A 17,581-nucleotide genomic window follows, 5' to 3' on the forward strand; every position below is an offset into this window, starting at 1 on the left:
TGTAGGTACTGGGATATTTACCAACACAGCTGGATTACATAAACTTTCAGACATTATTCAGGTAAATAATTTTGTGCTGCTGATTCATTATAATTCTAAAAGATTGAAAAGGTAGTGGAGGATGTGGAAAGACACCAAAGGGGTCTTTTTTTTCTCTTTGAAGTGTGTCTGTTTAACTCTTAAGCATTGATGGGAGTTGACATGCTATTGAGGGAGGAATTTCTACCTGACTATAGACTCAAACAGAGCTGCCTCCATGTGGCTTGTAGTTTGGTAGTGTGTTTCAGCAGCGATTTCATGCCTTTCACTGTAAGCATTAAGGTGTGAATATAGCTGTTCTGGTTAGTTTTCTCTATTGAGAAATTGCTTCTATCTATGTAATTCAGTGGGCCATATGGAATACAGGTGAGGATCTACTTAAAAAAACATCTAAATCACCACTATTCTAAATTTCCTTTAAGTACAGAGAATAGTCTCTAAAGGAAACCTCTTTGTGAGTTTCATTTCTTAACTTCCAGGACCAGACTTTCTTGGCATCTTGTGGACTGAAAGTTCATTTACAGGAAATACAGAACTGATTTGTGGCATTCAGAAGCCAGCTATAAAAGAGTTAAGCAGCTGTGTACTTCTGATATTTGACATAGTAGGAAATAAGGGAAAGCGAAAATCTGTTGATATTTCTCTGCACTATGATGAGATGGGGAGAGGCAATCTTAAACATTCATATGTTATACTGGCATTAGAAAAGTTCAGAGAAGGGCAACTAAAATGATTAGGGGTTTGGAATGGGTCCCATATGAGGAGAGATTAAAGAGGCTAGGGCTTTTCAGCTTGGAAAAGAGGAGACTAAGGGGGGCTATGATAGAGGTATATAAAATCATGAGTGATGTGGAGAAAGTAGATAAGGAAAAGTTATTTACTTATTCCCATAATACAAGAACTAGGGGTCACCAAATGAAATTAATGGGCAGTAGGTTTAAAACAAATGAAAGGAAGTTCTTCACACAGCGCACAGTCAACTTGTGGAACTCCTTGCCTGAGGAGGTTGTGAAGGCTAGGACTATAACAGCGTTTAAAAGACAACTGGATAAATTCATGGAGGTTAAATCCATTAATGGCTATTAGCCAGGATGGGTAAGGAATGGTGTCCCTAGCCTCTGTTTGTCAGAGGGTGGAGATGGATGGCAGGAGAGAGATCACTTGATCATTACCTGTTAGGTTCACTCCCTCTAGGGCACCTGGCATTGGCCACTGTTGGTACACAGGATACTGGGCTAGATGGACCTTTGGTCTGACCCAGTACGGTTGTTCTTCTATATAGCTCAGTGGTTTGAGCATTGGCCTGCTAAACTCAGGGTTGAGAGTTCAATCCTTGAGGGGGCTATTTAGGAATCTGGGGCAGAAATCTGTCTGGGGATTAGTCCTGCTTTGAGCAGGGGGTTGGACTAGATGACCTCCTGAGGTCCCTTCCAACCCTGATATTCTATGATTCTACATATATACATCTCTACCCCGATATAACACAAATTCGGATGCGGTAAAGCAGTGCTCTGGGGCGATGGGGCTGCGCATTCCGGCGGATCAAAGCAAGTTTCACCTATAACGTGTTAAGATTTTTTTGGCTCCCGAGGACAGCGTTCTATCGGGGTAGAGGTGTATAAAGTCCCTTTTAGAGGTGTCCGATTAAAGTATGATTCAGTTGTTTCTAACCTCCACCAGGAGGAGCTGGATCGTTGAGTTGTGCAAATAGCATGTTCAGCCAGCAGTATTTGATTAGAAGAGATATTCCCATGAAAGAGTAAGCTGCAGTTGAGGGGAAAATGTAGATAATCTTAACTCTGTTCTTTTGATTTATTTATTGAATGTAAGGAACTTTTAAAATAGGACACCTATACAATGTGTTACAGCTGCAGCTCAATAATACATCAGAAGAACATGGTTGAGTACACTGCACTAGCAATCTCCCTCCTGTTGCAGGACTAGAAAATATAAATATGCCTTTGAGGAAGGAAGTGGTTGCAAGGAGCTTAGAGGATACTATGGACTGGTGAACTGAAGTTCATATCTTAGCTGACGTCTGAATTTGGCCAACACTCTTGTTCTGAGCAATATCAACGAAGTACACAATGAAGTTTGGAGAGCCGAGAGGTCAAACTGAATACTGTCATAAGTGTAATGCTTTCATTTTGGAACAGTTGCTGACATTTCAGGTGGGGTCACTTTGTTTCCAGACTTTGATGATTTCGGGGCAGTCTCCTCGATTGAGTCACTGTATGTCAAATTTAATTGGAACTTTCCCTGAAAGCTGACAGTGAAATTTGACTGAGCACTCTCCCAACTTTTCCTTTTCCTTTTTGGATCAGAACAGATTTTCCTCTGGCCTTTCATAGAGAGGTGGTGATAATCATTATAAAGATTTGTATACGTGTCTTGCTGCTTTGTTCTTGCTCACTGCTCTATTGTTTAATATATAGAAATCATTGATAAATTCAGTGTAAACATTTGGACATCCAGATAGAGATGCAAGAAATAAATTCAGATTGATGAATGACACTTAAACTAAACGAAAAATAAATTAAACCAGTGACCCTGTATAGTCAGTAATTGGCCTACTCCCACCTTCCACTCCAATGACCCTGAGGACTGCTGTAGTTGGTTGTGACCCCCTGACTCCCTCTATTCACTGTAGCTCTATGGACTTTCCCTAGTGGCTAGTAGTACCCCGCAGCAGTTAACTTTCACTCTTTTTACTCAGAAAGCATGTGCCACACAGACTCTCTTCTGGGAGAAGATGCTGCTTGTAAATGTAAACTAAATTGTAGGAAGCGCAAAAGTGCCAGAAATACACCTCTATCCCGATATAATGCTGTCCTCAGGAGCCAAAAAATCTTACCGCGTTATATCAAACTTGCTTTGATCCGCCAGAGTGCGCAGTCCCTCCCCCCGAGCACTGCTTTACTGCGTTCTATCCGAATTCATGTTATATCGGGTCGCGTTATATCGGGGTAGAGGTGTACTAATAAAGACAGGCAGGAGGGGGATAGGAGAGAGCTAGCTGTCAGGGGGGAGTAGCATGGGGGACAACAGAAACATTCAGCAAATTCTGTGAAATTCACTTTATCTGAAAACGGAACTGGATAACTGTATGCATTGCTCTGCGTTTGGTAACAGCATAAACCACTCTTCTTATGTGCTTTTTAATTACCAAAGCACCTTAATATGTTAATAGCCTTCTAATTCAAATGGCCTCCCCTGTATTTTCTGTCTGTATACAGTACCAGCAGTTACTATTTTTTTTAAATCTAGGGAGGACAATATATGTCAGTCTGCAGTCTCCCTTCTTGCCAAAGACTTTATATGACTGTTACTTACTTTCCTCTTTACTGGGAATAATGTTATATTTTGTAGGCTCCAGCATTCCCTATAATTACACCAGATACTTTGCTCTTAAACTTCTTGCTCAGTGGAATATGGTTGCATTCCTTTGAAGCCCTGATGTTGTACTGAAATGTTGCTAACAAATTTATTTGGGCATAAGCTTTCGTGGGCTAAAACCCACTTCATCAGAAGCATGGAGTGGAAAATACAGTAGGGAGGTATAAATACACAGAATATGAAAAGGTGGGAGTTGCCATACCAAGTGGGGGTCAGTGCTAATGAGCCAATTCAATTAAGGTGGAAGTGGGCTATTCTCAATAGTTGACAAGAAGGGGTGGAAATCACTTTTGTAGTGCTAATGAGGCCAATGTAATCAAGGTGGCCCATTTCAAACAGTTGACAAAAAGGTGTGAGTATCAGCAGGGGGAAATTAGTTTTTGTAGTGACCCATCCACTCCCAGTCTTTATTCAGGCCTAATTTGGTGGTGTCCAGTTTGCAAATTAATTCCAGTTCTGCAGTTTCTCATTGGAGTCTGTTTTTGAAGTTTTTGTTGTTGAAGAATGACAACTTTTAAGTCTGTTATTGAGTGTCCAAGGAGACTGAAGTGCTCTCCTACTGGTTTTTTAATGTTATAATTCTTAATGTCAGACTTGTGTCCATTTATTCTTTTGCTTAGAGACTGTCCGGTTTGGCCAATGTACATGGCAGAGGGGCATTGCTGGCACATGATGACATATATCACATTGGTAGATGTGCAGGTGAATGAGCCCCTGATGGTGTGGCGTTCACCTGCACATCTACCAATGTGATATATGACCCCCCACTTGGTAATGCAACTCCCATCTTTTCATATGCTGTGTATTTATACCTCCCTCCTGTATTTTCCACTCCATGCATCTGATGAAGTGGGTTTTAGCCCACGAAAGCTTATGCCCTGTAGTGGGGTGAACACCCGCTCCAGCCCTGAAGGGGTTGGAAAAGCCCTGCAGAGGGCTGGGGCTGTGTAAAGAAGCAAAACCCCAGCTGATTGGGGAAGTGGCTGCAGCTGGGGCCATGCCCCAAACTGAGCAACTCGGCCTTATAAGAAGGCCAGGGCAGCCAGAAGCTGAGGAGTCTCCCTCTGACAGGAGAGAGAGACAGGCCTGGCTACAGTGAACTCACCGGGGACCTAGAGTGAGGCAGGGCTGGGGAAAGGCCTTGGGGGCTGGGAAGCCCTAGGCCAGCAACTCCCCAGGCTGCAGGGCCTGGTCCTAGGCCCATATAGGTATTGGGGTTGCAGAGGGGCAACCTGAGGGTGGGTAAAGGCAGCCAGTCCAAACCCCTTGTTGCCTGTGATGATTGGCTGATAGACTGTAGTCTGCCCCCGAGCGTGGGGCTAGATGGTGACTGGCAGTAGCCATAACTGAGTGGGATAGGGGGTGGGGGTTCCCCTGGGTGGGGAGACCCAGAGAGAGAGTGGGGTACTGCCAGGGGAGCAGCACCCAAGCTAAGGGCACCGGGAGGGACACAGGGGCCAACGACAGGCGGGACACCTGGCCTGCAGAGGGCGCTCCGGATGCTGGGTGAGCTAATTCCCAAGACGACCAGCAGGAGGCGCCGCAGTGGTGAGTCCACGCCTGATTACATATCCAAATAAATTTGTTAGTCTTTAAGTTGCCACAAGGACTCCTCGTTGTTTTTGCTGATACAGACTAACACAGCTACCACTCTTAAACCTGAAATGTTGATGTTTCCAAGTGATGTACCTGAAATGCATTTTGTCACCTGTACTTGGAACATTTGGCAGCATTCAAGTAGTTAATGTGACTTCACTTCACTGGTGATTCTTGGAAACATGATAAGCGGTAATAGTGAATTTCCCAATAACTGTTTATTAGTTTTTCCATCAAGAATCGCATGCTTTGGCAGCTGAATAAACTCTCCTCCTTCTTCTAGAGTTGGAATTTGACAGGAAGGGATGATCTTGTTTTCTATTGTTATTTTTTCTTAGAAAAAATAACTAGTTTCGTACAGCAGAATAGGCAGCTCATTCATCACAGCATCTTTCCTCCCCCTTCCACCAATTGATTCACCTCTCTTACCCTAAAAGGAATTAGCCTTTCCTCCTCCCAGTAGCCATTGTTTACTGGTCCTGCTGCGGTCAGCTGTGCTGCCAGAAAGCAAACATCCAAAAGCACATTACAGAAAACACCCCTCCGGAGGTCACTTGACAGAGCAGAATTAATGTATTAACCCTTTCTCTTGCATGGCAAAGATTGGACCAGTGGTTCTCAACCTGCTGGCCACTTGTGGCCCAATCAGCTTCCTTGTTATACGACCCTATTTTCAGGGGTATAACTTTTCAATTTATCATGTGTTTGTTTTTGTTTGTTGGGAAATTTTTTTTTAAAGACATTTGCTAAAACTCCTTTTGGCCACACTAAGGTTAATTTTCATCGGTTACGCTTTCCAAGAATGCTGCTTTTATTTTTTCTTCACTATAATGGGAAACATCTTCCTTTTACTATGAACTGTATTCTCATGAGTACTGTTAATGCCTTTTAAATGTCTCAAGAAGCTTGGCTGTAGCAGCTGTAGCCTGCATCGTTGCCAGCTTGTGTACTTGTAGAGTGTTTTCTACTCATCATAAAATTAATCAAAATCCTGTTTAATTGTGTAGAACATAGAATCATAGAAATGTAGGACTGGAAAGGACCTCCATAGGTCATCTAGTCCAGTCCCCTGCACTGATGCAGGACTAAATATTATCTACACTTTACACATGCACTGTTACTTGTGTTGCTTGCGTAAATTTGGTATTTTTTCACACAGATGGCTCACTAGTTCTGTAACTATCCATTTGTGCTTGCAAATATTTGTTTTATGTACTCTGGTGCTGTAATTCTGTTCGTAAAAATAGATATAATGGTGAAAGTATCTTTGACAATCAAGACAAATTTGTTTAAATACTAGCAAACCCTTTTAGGTTCTAATTATACATTTTAATACTTATTTTCCCCCTCTACTTAATAGTGTCACAGGTACTTTCAACTCACAGTGAAGAAGTCCATATGGGAACCTAAAAAGGTTTGCTAGTATTTAAACATATTTGTCCTCATTCTCAAAGATACTTTCACCATTGCCTCTATTTTTGTGAACAGAATTACAGCACCGGAGTATAAAAAAATACTGCAAGATATATTTTAAAGTTATTGCAGCAGCAATCATTTTGCATAATTGTTTGTGACACGTTACTGATTTTGCTGGAGGCATCTGTTAAAATTTTCTGTGCTTTATCCATCTGTTTCTTAGATTGTTTTTAGCATTGATCCTCCAGAAGGCACATCCAGCTCCATGCCAGTTCAATCAATATCCAAGTATTATAAGGTATGGGATGCTTGATGTGTTTTGGCACTTTCTCTTCCTTTCTGGTGTTTCGTGGATGGGCTGTTGTAATCAAGAGCAGACAGTGCAGAAATCAGTGGGAGTGGGCAGTGTAACATCAGAGTATGTTGGGTGACAAAGTTCCTCCTCTATCTTGGTGGGTCCTGCGCTTATTGACGGATTTTCTTGCCTCAGAGATTCACCATGTGGGTTGGGGAACAGCCCAGAGACCTTCCTCTCTGGAAGAACCCACAATCCAGGTCAATTGGCAGGTTTGGGGGGAACCCGGGCCCGCCCTCTACTCCGGGTTCCAGCCCAGGGCCCTGTGGACTGCAGCTATCTATAGTGCCTCCTGTAACAGCTGCATGACAGCTATAACTCCCTGGGCTACTTCCCCATGGCCTCCTCCAAACACCTTCCTTATTCTCACCACAGGACCTTCCTCCTGGTGTCTGATAATGCTTGTACTCCTCAGTCCTCCAGCAGCACACCCTCTCACTCTCAGCTCCTTGCGCCTCTTGCTCCCAGCTCCTCACACTTGCACCACAAACTGAAGTGAGCTCCTTTTAAAACCCAGGTGCCCTGATTAGCCTGCCTTAATTGATTCTAGCAGCTTCTTCTTAATTGGCTCCAGGTGTCCTAATTAGCCTGCCTGCCTTAACTGGTTCTAGCAGGTTCCTGATTACTCTAGTGCAGCCCCTGCTCTGGTCACTCAGGGAACAGAAAACTACTCATCCAGTGACCAGTATATTTGCCCTCTACCAGACTCCTGTACCCCACTGGTCTGGGTCTGTCACAGTTGTTGAATTCCAGGAGATGAGGATGTATAAATCCTACAGGCAGGAGCCAAGGGGATTTCAAGTCTTCGAGTACTGCTTGAGATTAGAATCCATTGCTCAAGTTCCAGAAAGAAGGGAACATCTGATTTTTAGCTCTTAAATTTCTCCTAAGAACATAGGAAGCATGAAGATGCTGCAATTGAGAGTTATGGGAAAACTTTGATGCCACATGTTTTTGTTTAAGAATTAGGCCATGTCTACACTATGGGTGCTACAGCGGCACAGCTGCAGCACCATAGCTATGCTGCTGTAGCATCATACTGTAGATGCTTCCTGCATTGATGGAAGGGTGTTTTTTAAAATTGTGGTAGGAACTCCACCTTCCCGGGCCACAGTAGCTAGGTCAGCAGAAGCATTCTTCCATCAACCTAGCTGCATCTAAAGCAGGGGTTAGGTCAGCGCAGCTGCGATGCCTAGGGGTCTGAATTTTTTACATCCCTGAGTGCCATAGCTATGTTGAACTAACTTTTAAGTATAGACTAGGCCTTAATATATTCCTAAACTAATCTCTTGGGTGGCTCAAGTTTTGAAGCCCCACTTACAGTTCTCTGAACACCCGTTTTATTCACAAGGCCTAGAGGGGATTTCATCCTCTTCATTCCAGCATAGGGAGTCCATGCATCAAAGTGCATTTGCTTTAAAAACATGACACTCCTCTTCCTTCATGTTTATCTACCAAGAGATACACATACTTCACCAGTAAAACTGTGTCAGCTTCCCCCAACCCCAAAAGAATTGGACAGTGTGAGAAATGGTGCATGGAAAGGTTTGAAATGAACTGTCCTACATAGCATTTGGGAAGTGCTAAACTTGATTCCCGTGAGAAAGAACTGAATTAACTATGGCACTATTTAATTTTTCTTTTCCTACACTAAATACAGTAAAACCCCATCCATCAAAAGAGAAGAAGAGAATGTAATTTATTCTGATAAATGGAGAATGGGATACACTGACCTTTCAATGCAATATTAAATGTTACGACCCCTCTTAATGTTGGCTAATGGGTATTTTTGGATGAGGGGTTTGTATAAACCAGGTTCCTACTGCATTTGGTAAATTGAATTGTGTGTTTAATCTTGGCAGATGCTCTGAAGGTATTTTGGAAAGGGTCTGATCCTTTGAAGCACAGATCTCCTTTCTTTAGACTTTGAGGATTGCAGACATCAATACTTTCCTTCCCTGTTGTCTGGCATTACTTTTTAATTGTAGCACGCAACTCCCAGGCCCCTTTCCCACCTGCATTCTCTGTTCTACAGACCCCTTTGGGTAGAGACATGTATGACATTAAAATGGTAGGGCTGGGAAAGAAATTCTAGCCCAGCAAACCTGCCCTCTTTTGGCTGATCTTAGCCCTACCTTCTTGCATTTTTAACAGACCCCCCTCAATCCTTTCCTTCTCCAGAAAGAATGTCTATCATTCATACTCTTAGCATCAATCACTTTCCCTGACAGTTGACTCCATGGGTTTACCCCACATTTGAAATTATTCTCCTGGTGTTCCTCCTTAACTCCAAACTGCTAATTTTTAGGTTGCCCTGTAGTTTTTGAACTCTTTACCTATGTGAACATTTTCCTTTGCTTTCATCATTTTTAAATCATCTGAGATAGGATCCCTTTTCACCTCAAATGAAGAAAAGCCAGTCTTTTCTCTCAGAAATTTTATTCTCAAGACTTAATATTTTTGTTGCCCTATATACAGCATCTCCTTCTAATAAGCTTCTTGTAATTCTGTACACTGCATTCCAATGGGAGGTAACAAGTGCCATACTAAATAATTGTATTATTTGCCTTTGCTTTATGCAACCCAGGAAATCCTGCTCTAACAAATTGGTTCAAAATGGCAATTTGAGCGGTGGTGTGTTCCTGTACTTGTTGGATTTTTTGGGGGGGTGAGTGGGAGGGGGGAGGAGAAATGAGGAAAGGCAAATGCCAAACACTGTAAGCATTATAAGAACTGCTGGTGAACCTCAATTATCCAGGGCTGGACCTAGGCTTATGGGGGTGCAGATATATCTAATTTCTGCAACAGTCTTTGGGAAGATGTTGTCATGTACCTATTTTTTCCACAGGTGCACATTCATATGGATACCAGTAATCAGAAAAAAAAGCAGAGGACAGACCTATGGAGTTCATCAGTAACAAAAAAAGAAGGTGCAGAAATGGGCGGTGCTGGGAGGTTAATACAAAAGCCAGTTAACAAGGCCTTCCCTGACTTAAATAAAATAAATATTGGAAACTGTCCGAGTGGTTGAAAATGCTAGTACAGCAAGCATTTCAGTCTGCAGTGTCTCATGTCACTCAACAGGGAGCGCCATCGCAGGGCTGTGCATGAAGCTCCACCTAGTCTTCCTTGAATGTCAAAACGGCTGTGCTGGGTGGGAAGGCAAAACAGAGTAGCTCCTTAGGGAACTTTGTGGGCTTGCCTGAACACAAATTGCACTGCTTTAACTGTGTTAAATTGATATAACCCCTCTAGTGTGGACACAGTTATATCACTTCATAGGTATTTAATACCAGTACACCTGTTCCCGTATAGGAATGGGAATAAGCTATACTGGCATAAAGCACTGTCCTTGCTAGAGGTTGCACAGGTATAACTATTTTTAAAAAATCAATCCCTTAACTGAAATAGTTATACCCATACAGAACTGTGTTGACTTGCCCTAAGGGGAAAAAGTACCCGTGGGGGTTGGGGGGAAATATTGAGATTTTCCTCTTGCCTTTAGTCTTCTTTGTTGCATGCTTTTCTGGTACTAAAAGGTTAATTGAGACTGCAGCACTAGTTTTGTAAGACTTAACATCAGGAGCCAATAAGGTGGGAGGTTAATTGGCTCCTTGGAATCTTTGCAAGCCAGTGCAGTTATTTGTCTTTTAACTGGCTTTGTAGCATAAACTGCTGCTCAATGGGTCTTGAAGGTTCTGAATTCTAATCATTGTCCTCCTTTGTAAAGCCTGGTTATAAACAGCAGGTCAGGTAGAGTTGTGGTTTCTCTAAGTGGCAATGGCAGCACATTACAGGGGCATCTTCTGCATGGGCACAAACACAGAGAACTGGGTTTGCAAGCTTACTGAGTGGACACATTTTTGATGTAACAAATAGAAGGCAACACCGTGGCCTCTTTCTATGTAAAACTCTTTCTACGAATAAGTTAGTATTTATATAGAATATGTCTACACTGCAGTTAAAACTCCCCGGCTGGCACATGCCAGGTGACGTGGATTTAGGCTAAGGGGCTGTTTAATTGCAGTGTAGACGTTATTGGGCTGCAGCCTGAATTCTGGGACCCTCACAGGGTCTTAGAGTCTGGGCTCCAGCCCAAGCCCAAATGTCTACACTGCAGTTAAACAGCCCCTGAGCTTGAGCCCAAGTCAGCTGGCACAGGCTAGCTGCGGGTTTTTAATTCCAGGGGTAACGTACCTATCAATGTTCTGAGTTGTTATCTCCGTAGAAACCTTTCAGTTCTGGCTGCGGAGCTGTAATTGGTTGTCTCATTCTAAGCACCGATCATCAGGCTCTTGCAATGTGCCTGAAAAAATTACCCTTTCGAATTAAATCTCCCATGTTTATTTTACTAGAGGTCCCATGCCAGTTAGCAGCATCACAGCATCAATATGCTCTATTAGGTAACCCTATTGTGAGACCTCCGTACTTAAGCACAACCGGGTACTGTCATGGTGGAGCTTCAGCCTTAACTGTAAATTTTGAGCCTTTCATGATTAAATAGGGTTTTCTCCTGTTGTTGTTACTACCGCTCCTTACATCTGTTATCTGGCACCATCTCAGTATAACCCTGCTGCAGAATGAAACAGAATTCAGAAGCCAAGTTTCTCTCTGAACTTAAGGCTTTTTCCCAAGCCACTAAACCTGCTCCAAGTTGGATTTAGTGAGGATATAATCTCCCTTTTAAAAAAAAAAATAAAAAAAATCCGTTAATCAGGGCAAACAAAACAGACCTTTTGACAATCTCTGGTTAGAGCATTATGGCTCAGAAGTTATGTTAGGGTCCCTGTATTTAAATTTCCTACGGAAGATGGTACACAGTGCTAGAAGGAAATAATTTGGTTGTCTGGAGGTCTCTCTAAGGATACATCCATGCTGAAATTGGAAAATGTAATTTCCAGCTCGAGGAAACATACCCGCACTAGCTTGTTTAAGGGCTAGTGAGCTAAAATTAGAAGTGTAGCCTCAGCAGCATGAGCCGTGGGAGGGATAGCCGCACAAGGACGTACCTAGGCTCACAGATGGAAATGTACTCTGGGTAGCTAGCCTGTCCCCCCATTTCCTGTGCAGCAGTTACACTGCTGTTTTTAGTGCACTGGCTTGATTAGTGCTCACATGTTTCCTTGAGATGGAAATTACACCTCCATTTCCAGTGTAGAGGTGCTGCAAGAGTTTATCTTGTTTTGTTTGTCGTTATCTGGTTTCATAATTTTGGCACTTAAATACTGGAAGCTGTTTGTTTTTTCCATGTAAAAATATTCACCTTGAGGCCAAAACCAACTTATTTTTAGGAATATCAGTAGTCATAGCACTTCAGCTGTTGTTTTTGGACCTCCTCTTCTAAGTATTTCAATGAAATAAGTAACAGAGGGTCCTGTGGCACCTTTAAGACTAACAGAAGTATTGGAGCATAAGCTTTCGTGGGTGAATGCCCACTTCACCAGACAGATTCAGACTAACACGGCTACCCCTCTGATAAATGAAATAAGTGTTGACTTTACTGATGTCAGTTCTAAATGTAAGCGTAGTTCTCTGATAACTTGCATGTTTTGTTTTCTTTGAATATTGTGTAATCTTAGTTTTCTATTACAGGAATTCTCCTGGACAAATTTCATTATGGGGGGTGGGGAAAGAGGAAGCGGAGCAAACAGCACAGTTTGCTTTGGTTTGGTTTGTTTTTTTTATGTTTGGGTGTTTTGTATACATCAGCCTTGCAAAATTGTCATGAAAATCTTCCACAGTTTACCAGGGACAAAATATTTTCTTTACCTCTTCTTCAAAACAAAAAAATTACTCACGACAAGCTAGTTAGTAGACTTACAACATATACAAATCCTACAGATGGCAAAAATAGCCAAAAGCAAATATTTCCTCACATAGGTGCTGTAATGCTCCTGTTAGGATAGTCTGTAGGAATACTGTCAGATGCCTGAAAAGTGCTGCTTTTCAGTGGATTTTATGGGGATCTGTCTTGGCTCAGCTCACTAAAAAGAGTTTAACACCTTGGGCTAAATTCTCGCTTTGGGCTACCCATATGCTCAAAAAGTCACAACCAGTGGAGGAACCACAGGCTGTAGCTGTTGTGGTCCAATCCTGGCTCCTCCAGAATCCATGGAATTGACACTCTGAAAGCCCCCTGCATGTTCAGAGAGAGAGGATGTTTCAGGGGTGGGCTTATGAGTTGGGGCGGGGGGGTGTTTCCTCTCTCTGAGCCTCCCACACTCACCCTCAGCATCCTCCTCACCTGGGATTACCTGTGCTCCTTGCTTGAGTGTCTCTACTCACCTTGTGTGGGCACTCTCCCAGACCTATCCACATACAGGTCCAATTAGAGACTGCCTCCACCATGCTAATTTGCACCAGTTTTGGTGTGTAGTGAAGAGGTTTGCTCATAGTCTCTGAATATAAATCTCCAAGGTTTCAGTATCTCCTGGGTGTGTTTGCCCAAAGGGCTGTGTGCGGGAAGGAGTGCGGAGAATAAAACATTGGTTTAAAATAATTTTCCCGCCTCTAATGATGGGTACTGAGTGACTCACTTGAGAAGCACAGCTTGATCAGGGTTGGAAGAAGCTTTCAGTTAGCTCCCCTACAGAAGTACCAATTGCTGTCTTTGGACCAGGAGGGCTTAGTTTAAGGTATGTGTAATGGGTGATGTGTTTGAAGGAAGGCCTGAGACTGTGGAGGAGCCCAGTCACTCCTTATATTCAAAAGTGGTGTTCATTATATTTAAAAGTGATGTTACATGCTTTTCGACCATGTTGCCAGGATGGATAAAAACACCCTAGCACGCTGTGCTCTCAAACTCTCCATCAACATATGAAGGGGCGTGCACATCTTGACCCTACCTGATGCCGCCTGTGGGGATGCCCCAGAGATTTGTGGACTCATAGGATTGAACCAGTTCTGGGAACTTCTCTATACATGGTGCCTGGTGCGACACCATCAACCTTGGTTACTCTAGCTGGCACAATCGTCCTTAGTAGACTGTGTGTTTGATGAAGATAACGACAGTCTCTCGTTGAAATTAGAAACTACTGAAATTTGGGTGGGTGTTGACCTTTCAACCCTGCTTTGAATTGGCAGACTTAAGTTCAGAGACAAGCTGAAGCCACAAACCCCAGGTCCAGACACCCCTAAACAGGTATGAAAGCTTAGCACTAGGTTCTTGCTTTGTGGTTTGTGCCCATCTCCAGTTATAGAACCTCAAACTCTGGTTTACAGCACGAGCAACTCAGACACGTGGTCTCCACTGTATAGACAGACCTCGGTTCTTAGTATTTTATTTTCTATTTGATACAGGAAAGGTCTTGAGCTACTGGTGTTTCAGCCCCGGGTACAGCATGCATGAGCTGGTCCGTCAAGGAGTCCGGACAATCATTCTCACTAGTGGGACCCTCTCCCCACTCTCCTCCTTCACCATGGAAATGCAGATGTAAGTGAATTTCTTTCTGTGCAAATAAAGTCATTAGATGGCATTATTTACTGTTTGTAAGCCAATCTCATGGGCCTTATCTCATGATTTGTGAATGCTTGGGGTTGGAAATGAAATGACGGCTTAGAACTGGCATGAAGAGGATGCAAAGTAATGCACATTGGAAAACATAATCCCAACTATAAATATAAAATGATGGGTCTAAATGAACTGTTACCACTCTAGAAAGAGATCTTGGAGTCATTATGGATAGTTCTCTAAAAACATCCACTCAATGTGCAGCAGCAGTCAAAAAAGCGAACAGAATGTTGGGAATCATTAAGAAAGGGTTAGATAATAAGACAGAAAATATCCTATTGCCTCTATATAAATCCATGGTGCGTGCAGATGTGGTCGCCCCATCTCAAAAAAGATATATTGGAATTGGAAAAGGTTCAGAAAAGGGCAACAAAAAATATTAGGGGTATGGAACGGCTTCTGTATGAGGAGAGATTAATAAGACTGGGACTTTTTGGCTTGGAAAAGAGACAACTAAGGGGGGATATGATGGAGGTCTATAAAATCATGACTGGTGTGGAGAAAGTAAATAAGGAAGTATTATCTACTATTTCTCATAATACAAGAACTAGAGGTCACCAAGTGAAATTAATAGGCAGCAGGTTTAAAACAAAAAAAGGAAGTGTTTTTTCACACAACACACAGCCAACCTGTGGAACTCTTTGCCAAAGGATGTTGTGAAGGCCAAGACTGTAACAGGGTTCAAAAAAGAACTAGATAAATTCATGGAGGATAGGTCTATCAATGGGTATTAGCCAGACTGGGCAGGGATGGTGTCCTAGCCTCTGTTTGCCAGAAGCTGGGAATCGGTAACAGGATGGATCACTTGATGATTACCTGTTCTGTTCATTCCCTCTGGGGCACCTGGCATTGGTCACTGTTGGAAGACAGGATACTGGGCTAATTGGACCTTTGGTCTGACCCAGTATGGCCGTTCTTATGTTCTTACATTAGAGATCATCTCTCTCCTGTTTCCTCAGTCCTTTCCCCGTTTGCTTGGAAAATCCACATGTTATTGATAAACACCAGATATGGGTGGGAATAATTCCCAAGGGACCAGACGGAGGTCTGCTCAGCTCTACCTATGAAAAAAGGTAATCAGCTCTTTCGTTTAAATACTGCTGTGAAGTCTTGGGTATCAGTGTATGAGTTCTGTTTAAATGAGAGTGCTTGTGGAAAAAGTGATCTGCAAAGTTCACTTCTTAGATAAACAGGCTTCTAATTAGTAACAGGAAGCAGCAGAAGGTGAGGTTATAGAGAAATTTTATGCTGCTTCTACATTTCGGTTTGTGCTTAGCCAATCTGGAAAAAAGCAGAGAATTTTTATGCTGGGAAAAAAAGAAACATAAGTGCTGTTGCCTAGAAAACTAAAGACCTGAAATTAAGGTTCCCCCTTTTGTTCTGTTTCTATTCTATAATGTCATTTTTTGCTTAAAAACCTGTTTTGTAGAACTTTAAGAAGTAGTTCCATGCTTTATGTATTTATCAATTCTTTACAAGAACGTTATTTACCTAACAGAGTAGCATGGTTGTTTTGGCACCATTGTATTCACCTCTGTGAATGGGTGTTTAAAGAGGTAGTCCTTTTGAAGTTTCTGGGGGGAGGGAGAAGTTTTTCTGCACATCAATCATATTTTCCTATTTTAATTACCTTTCCAAAATATTCAAAGCAATTATATCCTGATACTTTTTCATCCATTTTAAGTTCAACTTTATATATACATTCCCCTGATTAAGACTGCTTTTGTTTGGGTTTAGCCAGGGCAGATGTGGCCTTTTTAGTGATACTCAGTAAACCAAAACCACTGCCCATAGAAGAGTTTTTACCACATAAAAGGAGACGTGCCAGAGATTCCATGAAGTTTGCTGTTGATTATATGTGGAAAGCACTCAGATACTATAATGATGGGTGACAATATACAGTCCCATGATAGTGTATTGCTAGTCCAAGAAACTTAGTTGGCCTGCCATTTAAGTTTATTTTGACGTAAGATACCACTGAGGTTTTTTCCTTTCCACAGTGTGTTGTGTGGAGTAAGTGAAGCATACAGTGTTTGGTGTAATTCCCACGATTTCTCAAGGGTAATAGCATCAGAATTTGTAGTAATAGTTGTTCTTCAAGTGCTTGTTCATGTCCATTCCAATCAGGTGTGTGCACATGCACGATGGATGGAAGATTTTTCCCTTAGCAGCATCCGTCGGGCCGGTCTGGGCGCCCCCTGGAGTTGCGCCTTCATGGTGTTCAATATAGAGCGACCCACCACCCCTTCTGTTCCTTCTTACCGCCAGTGACGGTTGGCTGGAACTTCCCTTACACCTTGCTTAGCAAGCGCGTTCTGTAGTCATTGTATATAGTTACCGTAGTGTCTTCTTAATATTAGAGTTGTTGGGGGTTTCCCCCACCCATCCCGCCTCCCCGTAGCCATGGGATGCCATGGTCCCTGGGGTTTAAAAACTGTGTGGCCTGCGTGAAGCGCATGCCAAAGAGCGATCCACACTCATCGTGTTTACGGTGCCTAGGGGAGGGCCACCAAAAGGATCGCTGTAAGATCTGCTGTGAGTTCTGCCCTAGAACTCTTAAAGAAAGGGAACAGCGGCTTAAGGTGATCCTTGTGGAGGCAGCCCTACACCCCCACTCCAACCTGGGCTCAGGGGATCTGGCTCCTAACGCTTCGTCCTCAACGCGGAGCGCCCCGGCACCGTCGTCAAGCTCGGCCCCAAGAAAGGACTCGTCCCGAAACGGTTGGCACTGGCAGGCACCGATCCCACTGGCCGGTGCCTTAGAAGAAGAAGAAGCCGGACAGCTGCTCTCCTGTGTCTAAATCCAGAGATGTGAGACCTCTGGCGGGCCACAGCTCCGGATCCGCTGCTGGAGCCATGTGAACTCCTGCCCAAGTGAGGCAGTTGAGTCCGGCCCCCCTCTCGGTCGCAGCTACAGCTCCCTTCGACGCCGGAAGCTTACCAAGCCGCTCGGGACCTCCTGCATCTTACGGGGCCCTTCTCGCCCCCCAGGAGGGAAGAACATTCAATGCTGGCGGACACACACACACACACACACACACACTCTCAAGAGGGAAGCCAGCTATGATGTCGAGGCACTCCCCCTCTCCATGTCCCTCAGCGCTGGTTCACTCGGACAGAGAGCCTACCCGCTCCCCAAGCTCTTGATGCTCAAGGCACTGAGGCTCGGCTCCTCCGTGGTCTTCAGTCTCAGAGACCTCGGAGTCAGAGTCTGATTCCTGTCGCTCCAGGAGAAGCAGGAGCCGCAGATCAAGGTCCGGGAGAGACAA

At 43.4% G+C, this 17,581-nt stretch overlaps 1 protein-coding gene across 1 annotated transcript in view; it reads left to right on the top strand.

Annotated features, from left to right (window-relative positions):
• Positions 1 to 17,581, top strand: part of RTEL1 (regulator of telomere elongation helicase 1) — a 101,066-nt gene that overhangs the window by 24,225 nt on the left and 59,260 nt on the right. The window contains exons 14-18 of the mRNA XM_065414190.1: positions 6 to 61; positions 6,671 to 6,745; positions 9,651 to 9,732; positions 14,102 to 14,234; positions 15,272 to 15,385. Of these exons, the coding sequence (XP_065270262.1) occupies positions 6 to 61; positions 6,671 to 6,745; positions 9,651 to 9,732; positions 14,102 to 14,234; positions 15,272 to 15,385 (460 nt within the window). The remainder of the gene's footprint in view (positions 1 to 5; positions 62 to 6,670; positions 6,746 to 9,650; positions 9,733 to 14,101; positions 14,235 to 15,271; positions 15,386 to 17,581) is intronic.

This window comes from Emys orbicularis, chromosome 12 (genome assembly GCF_028017835.1).
Source record: "Emys orbicularis isolate rEmyOrb1 chromosome 12, rEmyOrb1.hap1, whole genome shotgun sequence".
Classification (NCBI taxonomy): Eukaryota; Metazoa; Chordata; order Testudines; family Emydidae; genus Emys; species Emys orbicularis.